Source organism: Pinus tabuliformis, chromosome Q (assembly GCF_031772625.1).
Source record: "Pinus tabuliformis cultivar Carrire ecotype Pingquan chromosome Q, CPIR1, whole genome shotgun sequence".
Lineage (NCBI taxonomy): Eukaryota > Viridiplantae > Streptophyta > Pinopsida > Pinales > Pinaceae > Pinus > Pinus tabuliformis.
This window is the reverse complement of record NC_142296.1, coordinates 1,372,874,714-1,372,888,080: the sequence shown is the minus strand read 5'-3', so window position 1 is coordinate 1,372,888,080 and position 13,367 is coordinate 1,372,874,714. Positions and strand designations below refer to the sequence as shown.

Below are 13,367 nucleotides of genomic sequence, written 5' to 3'. Positions count from 1 at the left end.
GAAGTGTTTCTTGTGTTGGAGAGGGTGGATCCAGCTTTACTCTGGATCTACCAAGTGCCGAGAGGGATCAAATATTTTTTCACTCTATTCTAGTTTGCATATTAGGATATTTGATCCCTCTTAGCGCTTAGTAGATCCAAAGTAAAGATGGATCTATACTGGTTTAATTCCCCCCTTTAAATAGGCTACATTCGACGTGAATACCATGGGTCGGTACCATTGGTTCTCAATACCATGGGTCAATAGCATGTGCCATCTTTATTTTTATTAATATAATATTAGGGTTAATAATGTTTTTTTTTTGCATGGTATCAATAATAATTTGGCCCATAGGCTTCACCTAAATAAAACCTCATTTTTGAGTGAATTATGGAGCAAATATAAAAAAATGTTTTATTTTTTTTACCATACCTCTAGTTTATCTATATTTTTATTAATTTACCATACCTATTTTTATAAATATGGTATTTGGCCCATGGTATTTAGCCCATGGTATTAAAATGGTATTTGGCCCATGGTATTTAGCCCATGGTATTAAACTGGTATTTGGCCCATAGGCTTCACCTAAATAAAACCTCTTTTTTGAGTCTTCATCAATATAAAGAGGTTTATGGACTAAATATAAAAAGAGGTTTTATTTATTACCATACCTTTGGAGTAAGTATAAAAAGAGGTTTTATTTATTTACCATAACTCCAGTTTATTTACATTTTTATTTATTTACCATACCTAATTTTTAGTGTTCATAAACCTCTTTATATTTTAAATTTATATTGGGTTTATACATAATAATAATTAGATTGGTTTCTAACAAAGCTGACATTAGATAAAAAATGTAAAATGTTAAACATTACATGTTAAATGTTTACATTTACATTTACATTTACGATTACGTTTACATGTTTATGTGAGATCTATTAGGTTTACATTTACATTTACATTTACGATTTACATTTACGATTACGTTTACATTTACATTTACATTTACATTTACGTTTACATGTTTATGTGAGATCTACCCCCATACTGGGCAGCTAGAGAGCAGATTGGGAGCGAAGGACCGACAAGACAAGATACAACATAGAGCTGCAGCGTGATTGTCATTGTATCTTGTATTCAATAGACTATTGTATTATTCAGATTGGTTTAATATGATGAAGATTGGGTTGTAGATTATTGTACGATATTTTGTTAAAAATTGTTTATACTTGTGCATATGTGATTTATTGCTTTATATTTTCCGTTGTGCAAAGTAGTTCTTGTTGAAATTCTTGGTTTGGTAGCGTTAGAGATTCTAAGATTCTAACCTAGACCCATGATTGTGGAAATTCAACATGGTATTAGAGCGTGTCTGAGTTACTTTGGAAGTCAGTGAATCAGAGTTGTGCACAAGGAAGTACAGCTTAAGAGGGAGTTGGTCACATTGTAGGTGACAATGTCGAAGTCGTAGGCTGGTATTCGGTATGCAGACAGGTTGGAGGGGTTGTCCAACTATAGTCCATGGAAGGAAAGGATCAAGTTGGTCTTGCAGGTCAACAGGATCTGGGAGTTCGCCGTGAAAGCCATAAAGAAGCCAGTTGACCCAAAGGAGCTGGAAGTGTATGAGGGTTTTGATACGAGGGCGAGATTGATCATCCTCTATGTTGTGAAGGATCCCCTAATACCTCATTTGTCTGGGAAGAACACTACAAATGAGATGTGGATGGCTCTTCAAAATCTTTTCCAGATAAGAACGAGAACCGAGTATGGTATTGGAGGATAAGTTGAAGTCCACCAAGATGATAGAGGGTGAAGGAGTGACTTCGTATCTGACGAGATTGTCTCAAGTCAAAGATGAGCTTGTTGTCATTGGTGTGACTATTTCAGAGAATGATATGGTGAGGATCGCCTTGAAAGGGTTCACCGAGGAATGGAAACCCTTCATCAAAGGGACCGTTGCCAGAGAGAAGTTGCCAGACTGGAATAGGCTTTGGGACGATTTCATTCAGGAATAGTTGCGAGACGAGGATCTTCATCCGAAGAAGAGGGCTTCAGATGATGACATGGCACTTGCAGCACGATTGAAGGGTAAGTAGAAGAAGGACTTGAGTAAAGTCAAAGTGTTTCAACTGTGGTGAGATGGGTCATTTTTCGTTGAGATGTACGATGAAGAAGAAGGGAGATAACAAGAAGAAGAAAGGAAAGCGGGTAGTTGGTGTTGCCACTTCTGCTGAGATAGATGCTCTCACCAGGAGGTTAGAGGAGGACTTTGCTATGATCTCTCATTTCTCGTAGGGTTTATCGATGAGGATGGATGGTATGTGGATAGTGGTGCATCGAAACATATAACAAGGTCACGAGGTTTTTGAGACTCTAGCTGAATGGGACTCGAAGTTGCACATGGTGTTGGATGACAAGAGTCAAAAGGAGATTTGAGGATCGAGAGTTGTGCCATTTAGGATGGAGGCAGGACGAGTGATGCGGGTCTAGGATGTACTGTTTGTACCAGGACTCAGATATAGCATGATTTTTGTCTCGATAATCGAGAAGAGGTGTTTGAGGTCTTGTTCCAAGATGGGAAGGCAAGACTCAGGCCTAGAGGCTCTAGCTCCAATGGGATTGTGCTTGGAGTTAGAGAGCATGGTCTATACAGGCTGATGGGCAAGCCTATGGATCATGGGAAGAAGAAGAAGGAGCAGGTGCAGGTTCCAGAGAAGCAGTTGCAAGTGCAAGTTCCAAAGAAGTAGTTGCAGGCGCATGTACAGGTTCTCGAGAAGAAGGTCTAGGTTCCAGAGGCTTAGAGGGAGTTGAGTTCTAGTGGGAGCTTGTAGATTCAGAGGGAGACTTTGTAACCCAAGAAGAACGCGTGGTCAGTGGGGAGCAGTGTTAATTGGGAGCGGGAACGAAAGCGGGGAGCGGGAGCAAAAACGGGAGCGGGAGCAAAAACGGGAGCGGGAGCGACATTTTTAGAAGCTCTCGGTTTGGGAGTGAATCCCTGAGCGTTTTTTATATAACATATACATTTTTTTTATATTTTTATACATATATGTCAACAAAAACATGTAGAATAATGAATTAGATATAAAAAACATAAAAAAACATAGATTGAACCATATAACAACAATCATCTAGAAGTTATAATCTTCATCAACCACGTCCACAAGTTAGTAACATAGTAACATACAACATATTGAGTCTCATGATTCATCAATCTTAAAGTTTCAAGCTTTCAAAATTCAATATATAACATTTATCATCATTGATTACCAAAGTTGTACTTGTAAGCTAAGTGTAACCATTACAACAAATAATATCTAACATGAAGTGAAATGTTATAAAATGAAATGAAATGAAACAAATTTCAACTTTCATGAAGCAGCATATTCATAATTCATTACTAATGAGTTATAATTGCCAACTTCAAACTTAAATTGTCATATATTGTTTAAAAAAATATCATAATAAATATGAAAGAGTCAATAGTTATAAAAGCTACTAGAAACTAGAAAAGAGAAGTAAATCTATTATCTATTTCTTATCATTGGGCCTCTTGCCACCACGAGAAATGTCTATTTTTTAGTCTAGTTGGAAAATCAGGATCTTTGTCATTAATATCACCCTCTAAGCATTAATATCCAGAGGTATCTTTGTCATTAATATCACCCTCTAAGCATTAATATCCAGAGGTATCTTTGTCATTACCTCTGTATCTGTATAGGGATCTTTGTCATTAATATCACCCTCTAAGCATTAACATAAGATAGAAAAAGCATAGCATGTCAAGTCAAGATTTTGTTTGAGTGATGCGTTTATTTTTAGGAGGGTCATGATAGAGGAGTTCGACAACCAATGTCACTAACATCAAGGTACATAGAGCGATTGGTGCTCTTGATTAAATACGAGTGCCATACCCTAATACATGACAAAATTCAATGGAAACATTGCAATCCCCCAATCCTGAAATCCTGAAAAACTGATAAGTCTGCTGGATTTTGAATGAAATCTAAAATTCTACTTTCTACATATGAAATCCAATGAGGCCAGAAACACACTCAAACATCCTGAGTCATTTCATGGTAATGTTAAAAATTTAAGTAAAATGATGAAAATGAAGATTAAGGAGAATGTCACTTTTACTTTAAAAATTTAACATTACCATGAATAGCATATCAATACTAGGGCCTAGACTTGATCATTAAGCTGCCCGACTCAAAAATTATTTGTTTCTTTAAAAAAAAATTGCATTTCGAACATTACTACAAAAAAAAATTGCAAAAAAGGCAAAACACTCTCGAAAAGGCAGGGAGCGAATTCTTTTTTAGGGAGTGCGCTCCCGACCCGCTCCCAAGTCGCTCCCGCCCGGAGCGCGGATTGGGAGCGGGATCGGGGTGGGGGGGAGCTTCCCCGCAACACTGGTGGGGAGCAAGGTTGCTTCCACATTTGGCAAGAAGGAATGATGGAGGGATTGGAAAGTGATGCAGGAGAAGAAGAAGAAGGATGCTTCTAGTGACAGCGACACTTCTGATAGAGGTGTAGTTCATGCTACAAGGATCGCTGCAATGGTGAGCACCAAGATTTGGGCAAGTGTTGCGAGTAGTGATGATGACGATGAGTTACTTACTAGTCTTGGAAGTACCTCCCTTGCTAAGAGGGAGCGTTGATTTTTGAGTAGCTTGGAAGGTACTCCAAGCCCTAGGCTTCAGGGTTTGGAGGGAAAAGCACCACAAGAGTCAGGATTGAACCTAAGGTTGGGGTTTGGCACCCATTGTGATTTGGGCTAAAACTATGGACACATTTCGACATGTGATGGATGAGGATGATAGCTCTCGTCGAGACGAATTCGATGCAACGAAAATCATTTGATTTTGAGTTGTAGAAATGGAAATATGAATTTTTGAAGTATATGGTTGGGTTTGCTAATGAGGACTCTAGGTCAGCTTGATGTTAATAGGCGATGTGACAGTTGTACAAGCCCTAATTGGACGTTTTGAGGATCCCTTCTATAGGTGTATAAATAGAAGGTGAGGAGAGCGTTATTCAATCATCCAAAGGTGCAACAAAAGCATTGAAGAAGAAGTCGATTAACTCGTTCAAGGAGAGAAGAGACCTCTGTTTTTGGGCCACAGGTAGAAGGGTATCTCAGCGAGGAGAAGAGGTTGCGTAGGAGCCTTCTTGTGACTGTTGAGGGACTGTTTTGCATCTACAGGGAGGCCAAGTATGAGGAGGAGAGACGCAGGTCTGTGTTGAGGGCGTTTGTGGGTGGAGAACCCTTGGAAGAGGCAACTGCAACCTTGAGAAGGTTACTCTAGGTAGGCCGCAGCCCTTACCAACTTGTAACAGAGTTGTGTAGGTCTGTTTGAGGGCTTGTCTATGCCTAAAACAACAACGTAGGAGGTGAGGGGTCCTCCAAGGGAAGGCCGCAACAAATGAAGGGAAGTCACAACTGCTTGAGGGATAGTGTGTGGATGTTTTAGGGCTGTTGCAACGTGCCATGTGCCTTAATCAGGAACAGTGAATGACAGTTGTACTATAACAAACTTGGAGTTGGAGTTTGCCTTGTGTTGGGTCATGGTATTGACCAGTTTTGGATCGGTTTTATGAGCAGCCTATAAGTGCCATGTGTTGAGGTTGACTGGGCAGTTGGAAACCTCAACTAGGAGAAAAACTTATAGTGAAGAGTTGGGAGCCATTGAACTGGTGGAGGGCAGCGTGTTGGCTACCCAAAGTAGCCCATGACTAGCAGTCCTAAAGGAGGTGTGATAGCTGAAGTGAGGGTGAAGTTTGGAGCCTAATGTGCAGTACTTTGATGGACAAAAGTGACTGCTAGATTGGCGGATTGGAGCTCAGGTATTGGCCAACGTAGAGAGAAGATTGGATAAGCCCGTGTTCATTGTAGCAGATGTAACTTGCAACAGTGTTAGGTGGCAACCGTCCTGGAGACTCTATGTGTTGTCCTTTAAAGGACTAAGGGGCAACTAGAGAGCAGATCGGGAGCGAAGGACCGACAAGACAAGATACGACATAGAGCTGCAGTGTGATTGTCATTGTATCTTGTATTCCATATACCGTTGTATTATTCAGATTGGTTTAATATAATGAAGATTGGGTTGTACATTATTGTACAATATTTTGTTAAAAATTGTCTATATTTGTGCATCTGTGATTTACTGCTTTATATTTTCCACTGTGCAAAGTAGTTCTTGTTGAGATTCTTGGTTTGGTAGCATTAGAGATTCTAAGATTCTAACCTAGACCCAAGCTCGTGGAAATTCAACATACCCAATACCTTGATTGCTTCAACAAGTTAGTAGACAAGTGCTTAGAAACCTTTGTTAATTTAAAATCTTATCAGCCCTGATTTAATTTCACTCAACAATTTAACAATATCTAGAAAAATATTATACCAAATAAATTTTAGAACTTTGGAAAACTAAATACGTTGATAATTAATAGGTAAATTTGCAGCGGAAATAAGTGAGAAATCAATGACAGGTACAACGGACAAATTTACCGACAAAACCCTTCTAAGAATTTTATTAACTTAGAAAATATGGGTCAGACCCACAGATAAAGACATAGGAAATTATAGCTGATATGAAGACTTGTAACTCGGCCTCTTACTGAGAAATTTGGCTTGAGAAAACCCCTCGCTGCCTGAGAAATTCAGCTTTAGTAAAACTCGACATGCCTAATTAATATCTAGGCCTGTACAACCCTCCTTGACATCACACATGTGGGCTGTGGCTTGATTCCTTGCTGCTCAACCCCCTTCCTCCAATTTGACCACACTATTTCCTCCAGAACTCTCCTCAACCTCCTCATTGTTGAAGAATCTAAGGCAAGATGACATTAATGATTCTTCTAACTATGATAACTGTTTGTGATGTCTTTTTACGTATAGGATTATCTTCTTCTTCTTATTATTATAGTGTGTTCTTCAATAACTACCAAAACAAGAAGATCAACAAGATACAAGTACACAAGATGTAGGCTCCAAGCCAGGGCAAAACCTCTCCTCTTGAGAGGAAAACCCTTAAGTCTCTTCTTATAGATTATTTATTGACGAATACCAAGACCTTTGACCAACACTGAAGCCCTTCCAAGACCAAGATCAACTTCTCAATAATGTGCCCGCTTTACTGCTTTCCAAACCCAGCAGAATCTCTTCCGACAACACTTCTTCGACCTCCACCCACGGATTTTCGGCCTTAACTGCAGATCTGCAATTTCGGCTCCCCGATAACAGCTGCTTCTTCGCACGTGTGGACTAGAACTGCTTCTTCTTTGCCTCCAGCTGCCTCGCTTGACCTAATTTGTCTTCTGGATCTAGAAGGGGACTTTGTTGGCCCTTCCTTTAGCCCTTTTTCATCAGATCAAACCTTCACAACGAAACCCTAGCCCGACAGCAGAAATCCTAGCGAAAAGTTGCAGAAATATAGCCTCCTCCACACGTGTGGAGAGAAAGAGAGAGAGGAACCAAAAACACTTCTTCTCCTTCTTCTACCTTCTTCGCTGCCCTTTTTCTACTTCTTCCTTTGCATAAGAGAGAGAGAGCAATGAATGTGTCCAAATGAGGTCGAACTGTCTCCTATATATAGGTCTTCTAGGGGTATGAATTCCAACTTCTAGGCTGACTTGACAGGCTGGTAGGCCGACTTGGTCTTGGAAGGCTTAGTAAAATACAAAAATAATTCTTTTTACAATTTACAAGATGCCCGATAGGGTCTTCATATTATGACAATGTCCCTATTTGACTTCTTGACCTAGGACAATTCTAGGACTTTCAATTAGTGCTTGACCTATAAAACAATTTTCTTGGGCAAGAAACCCAAGTTCAATAATAATAATAATCATTTTTCTTTCTTTTACAAAATACAAGAATGAAAAGTACATTTCATATTTATGAAGGCCGAACCTAGTTACACTTTTTTCAATACTCGTGAACCTCCTTGGTCAATTTGAGCCTTCTCACTCAGGAAATCACTCACTCAAGCACTCAACAATGATTGTGTGTCTTAGCCTTTTTCCTTAGGCTCAATTTATAACTTAATTAAGGCCTAAATTGACGCTTGAGATTAAATTGTTGTGTTACTAAAGATAAGTCAAATTAACTTACTTTTCTTAGGCCTTCTTTTCCTAAACATAAGAAACAAGTTATAAATAGCTTGAATGTCATGCATGTCTCATGCAACCTTAATGCACACCTTGCATGTTACATGCAACCCTCATGCATGCCTTGCATGTCACATGCAAGCTCCTAAAGAGGCCAAACAAGATCTTCCTAGCTAAGACACCAAGCTAGAAGACCTTCCACAGCTATAGAATTCAACGACCCTAAGTGTGATGAAAGATAGGAGTTAATTAAACACGAGTACTAAATCAGATATGTAAGGAAATAAGGCAGAAAATAGAAACCTCAAATAAATACTACCTTTGATGTCACAAGTTAAAGTATTGTTGCATATATCGAGTGAGATGATCCATCTTTGTAGTCTTCTTGATTATATGTCCTAAAATAAGACAAGCTTGCTGTTGTCCTCCACTTCCAGCACCTGTAAATGACAGAAGCTGCGGAAAACACAAGTTTGGAGTGCCTTTTGAGCCACTTAGGAGTCTGGAAACACACTAGGATTAAGCATCCATGGGTACTAATGCTAGGACTATGAAATGAGTGAAATAATAGCCCTAGAACAGATTTATTCAATAAAATACAAAGGTCCAACAATCTGAAATAACAATTGCATAAATTGGAGGGCTACTCTGTCTAAGGTTAAACCCAGATTTCTTTCCAATCAAAATATAACACTTTCCAGCACTTTGGGAGGCTGAAAATTAGTGTGGAAAAAGTCGGGAAAAAATCGGGATTAAATCCCCAAAACGCGATTTTTTTGGCTGGCTGATTAAATTGGCCAATTTTTTGCCGATTTTTTCCCAGTTGAAAAAGTCGGGATTAAATTGGAACTTTTTCCAAAAAATCGTGAATGAGATAGTTTCTTTAACGGTTTTTTTTTTTTTTTGAAAAAGTCTGGATTTTATTGAAAAAGTCAGGATTTTTTAAAAATTGAATATTTTTATATTTTTTTTTATATTTTTATTTTGCCGAATTTTTCAAAAAACTCTATACTTTAACGACTTTTCCAATTTCTGGACCCTTGCCGATTTAATCCCGGCTTCGACTTTTTCCACATTGGAAAATACTTCCAAATGAGACGAATATGCAATTAAAACTGTTCAGAAGTAAAAATAGGGTTTATATAGTTAGATCTCACCTTGTTTCCTTCAAACCATAGGCTAGGGCTTCAGAAATCCTTGTAAAAGATGGCTGCAATTTTATTCCAGATTTGAGAAGACCTGGAAAACCCTCAACAAATGATGTTAGAGAAAAAATAATCCACAAAAAGAGAGGGTCAATTTGTCTTAGACCATTAGGCTAGAGGCACAAAACCCAAGATGTCCACCTTGGAATGAACTATTTTCAGATACCTCAGGCAGACATTGCCATTCTTGCCTCTGGGAATGATAGTGATTGATTCTTCTTTTTACTTACAGTATATTCTTCCACTACTTTGAGATTGTACTGATACTTTGGATCCTTACAATATGTAAGGTTTTCTTCTTCTTTAGCTTTTGGATTTTTGGGAGAGGACTTTTACACTCCCCTCCTGGTTTTTTCGGCAGGTTGTACTTTGTAGTCCCATTGACCTATTTTAGTTATCTGTGGACATTAATATAATTTTATTTTATTTCTAAACACCTATTTTGTAGTGTAAGTCATTTCCCCCCAATTGATTGAGTACACTGTAACTTGTTTATGAAATCCTGTTTATTTTGAATTGTAAGAAACCTTTCATTACTTTTGAAAAGTCACGTTATCATCCTCTGATTTTTTTTTAATAGTTTTGCATGGCAAGAAAGAAAATGTTGCAATAAAAACATTGCTAATTACTGTCAGATTACTTGTTTGCAGGGAGGAAGGACTTAAGGAACGTGCAAAACAATTGAAAGTAAATGCAGGCATTGAGCCTGGTGCAGATCTTGGCCCAGTGATTAGTAAACAGGTAAAATTCCTTTTTAGGTTAAGCAAATGAAATCTCAATACTTGCTGAGCCTTATCTTACTATGTTCAGATTCGTACAAAGTAAATGCAGATATTAAACCTGGTGCAGATATTGGCCTTGTGATTAGTAAGCAGTTGAATGCCTTCTTGGATATGTAAATGTGTAATATCCCTTATCAAGGGTATCCCTCAAACACACACAATCTCCAACCAGAGATGGACTGGGAGGGCGTTTACCAGATATGTCGCCTTTGAAAAGAGGACGAGATCTGGAGGCTACATGGCCCTTTCCAAACTCTGTCTAAGAGTATAGGAGAAAAACACACAAGTGGTATAGTAGCCGGGAAGCTCAAAGAGATAAAAATAACAGTAGTGCAACATACAATAATGTATACATGGAATATAAGTAGATACTCGAGAAATGCAAAGAGAAATGCTAAGCCATTTTATTATACTGAGTAATGAAAAGAGTACAAGAGGTGATTAGAAAGATAGCACCTCGACTTGCACAAGGCAAGTGAAAAAATACACTCAAAATAGTAAGGAAATGGCCTCTCTCTGAACTACGTCCAAGCTGCCGGAGAACTGCTGTGCTGCTGCTACTGTTGGAATCAAGTGAGGATTCGGGGCTGTTCCCCTCCTCAGGAAATGCTGAAACTCTGGAATCAACCTCTGCTCAATAACCCCAGAAAAGTCCAAAAAGCTTTTCTAAAATAGCTGACCCCTCGAAAATCACCCCCGTTGAGGATCTACGCTATCCCTCAAGGCTCTGTGCTGCCCCTGAAGAGAATCCTCCAAAACTCTACCTGAGACTCTGCCAAAATCATCCAATATGCAAGGGCTGATCCCTTGCTCAATCTCCAAGCTCAAATCCTCCACATAAACCCAATCCGGAGCTCCTACCAAAAGGGACTGCGTCCTCCCCTCTCAAGATTGCGCAGTCATCAAAATGCTCAGTTCCTCCTCAACTCCAGAGATCGCTCCTCCTACAAAATACTGATGGAACTACCTTGCCCGAGCAGGCACTCGAAGTCCCCTGGGGCTAAGGGTGAGATCTCTGAACGGAGACACTCGATGCACTAAACAGTGCTGCAGACAGTCTCAACAACCAGCGTGCTCGAAGTCGAAGTGACTAGCTCAAATGCAACATAATCCAATGCCCAAATGAGGAGGCTCCTCTCTCATTTATAGCGTTGGCCTCTCTCAAAACCCTAAGGCCCACCTCCTCCAACGTAGCCTCTCTCTTGTCACATGCTCCTTCTCCATCTGCGCAGTCCCTCTAAGTGTCTATGTGGGCCCCCTTCTCTACGTGGTCCCTTGGCCCCCTTGGCTCCCCTTTTAAGTTACAACGTTGTGCTACTAGGGAGTGACTTTATTCAAAAAGTGAGTTATGTCCACCTTTCCTCACCTTTTTATTTATAAATAACTATAGAAGGCAAAATTGAGCAAAATCGAATATTCCAATTAGCCATGGCTAATTAGGAATATTACAGTCTCCTCCGACAAAATGTTGCTTGTCCTCAAGCAACTGAAGTGATAGATGCTGCAAAATTTTCTCACTCTCCCAAGTGGCATCCTCATTCGGTAAATTCCTCCACCTCACCAAGAATTCTCGGACTGTCCTGCTCCGTAGCTGCCTCTCCCTAGTATCAATAATAGCCTCTGGCTGCAACACGAAATGCCCCTCATCATCCATGGGTGGTAGCTCATTTGTCATTATCACCTGCTGCCCCAATGCCTTCTTCAGGCATGATACATGAAAAACGTTATGAATCTTGCTGCCTTGGGGTAGCTCCAATTCATACGCAACCTGTCCAATCTTGCGTACCACCCTGTATGGCCCATAAAAGCAGGGCTTGAGCTTCTCAATTCCCTTCTGCTTCAGTGACGACTGTCGGTATGGCTGTAATCATAGGTAGACCAAGTCCCCTACCTCAAACTGCCTCTGCACCCGACCCTTGTCAGCATACAGCTTCTGCTGGTTCTGCGCTGTAGCCATATTATCCTTGAGATCTCGGAGGATATCCTGACTCCCTTGGATCCAAATCTTGACTCTCGGAGCCTTGCTGGCACCAAACATCACGTCAGTAAAAGATAAAGGATGATATCCATACAAAGCATAGAATGGTGACATACCAATGGACATGTGATGTGTAGTGTTGTAGCAGTACTCCCCCAGATGCAGCCACTTTGGCCATGCTTGCTGCTGCCCACTGACATAGTTACGCAAGTAGCCCTCCAGCCACTTGTTAACTATCTCTGTTTGCCCGTTCGTCTGTGGGTGATAACTGGTACTTAGTGTCAACTCCGTCCCTGCCAACCGGAAAAGCTCCTGCCAAAACTCGCCCATGAAACGGCTGTCCCTGTCACTGATGATGGTCTTAGGAAGATCATGTAGCCTGAAGACCTCTCTGAGGAACAACTCGGCCACCCGCGCTGCTCTGTAGTGTGTGGATATGGCGAAAAAGTGTGCATAATTTGTCAATCTATCAACGGCGACAAAGATACAATCCTTGCCCTGTACCACGGGAAACCTTGTGATGAAGTCCATCGAAATACTCTCCCATTTCCCCTTCGGAATGGGAAGAGGCTGCAATAATCCTGCGGGATGGCCCATCTCCCCCTTGTTCCTTTGGAAAATATCGCACTCCTAGATATGCTGGACTACGTCCTCTTTGAGGCCCTTCCATGAGAACCTCTCTCTAATGGCCCTGTAGGTTTTGGTAAACCCCTGATGGCCGACCAATGGTGAATCATGTGATGCCTGAAGTATCTTCTTCTTCAGCTGAGATCCCTCAGTCAAGAAGATCCGATCCCTATAATAGATGATCTCATCGATTACCCTGTACTTGTCATCCGCCACCTGCCCATCTAGAACCTCACATGCAAATCTGTCCTTGGAGTACTCTACTAAGAGTCGAGCCCTCTAGTCTGTGTCCAAGCTCATGAGAGACAACGTGGCTGGTCTACGTAAAAGGGCATCTGCTACCACGTTGTTCTTACCCTTGACATACTCAATGTCAAAGTCATACGCTTGGATCTTACTGATCCACTTCTGCTGCCTCTCCTGTAGCTGTTTTTGCTCCAAAAAGAACTTGAGGCTATTGTGATCAATCCTCACCTTGAACCTATTACCCACTAAATACTGCCGGAATTTGGCCAATGCATGCATTATGGCCAACATCTCCTTGTCATATATAGAATACAACCTCTCATGTGGAAGGAGCTTTCGGCTCTCAAAGGCTATAGGGTGACCTTCCTGCATCAACACTGTGTCGATCCCCTCTCCCGACGCATCACACTCCAAAACAAATGGCTGTGAAAAATCCGG

General features: G+C 40.5%; 1 protein-coding gene across 2 annotated transcripts in view; it reads left to right on the top strand.

Annotated features, from left to right (window-relative positions):
- The window catches only part of ALDH6B2 (aldehyde dehydrogenase 6B2), a 281,225-nt gene that overhangs the window by 239,026 nt on the left and 28,832 nt on the right, over positions 1-13,367 (top strand). For both annotated transcript variants that reach the window (XM_089386419.1, XM_089386420.1), the window contains one exon: positions 9,947-10,037. In XM_089386419.1, coding sequence (XP_089242545.1) covers positions 9,947-10,037 — 91 coding nt within the window. The remainder of the gene's footprint in view (positions 1-9,946; positions 10,038-13,367) is intronic.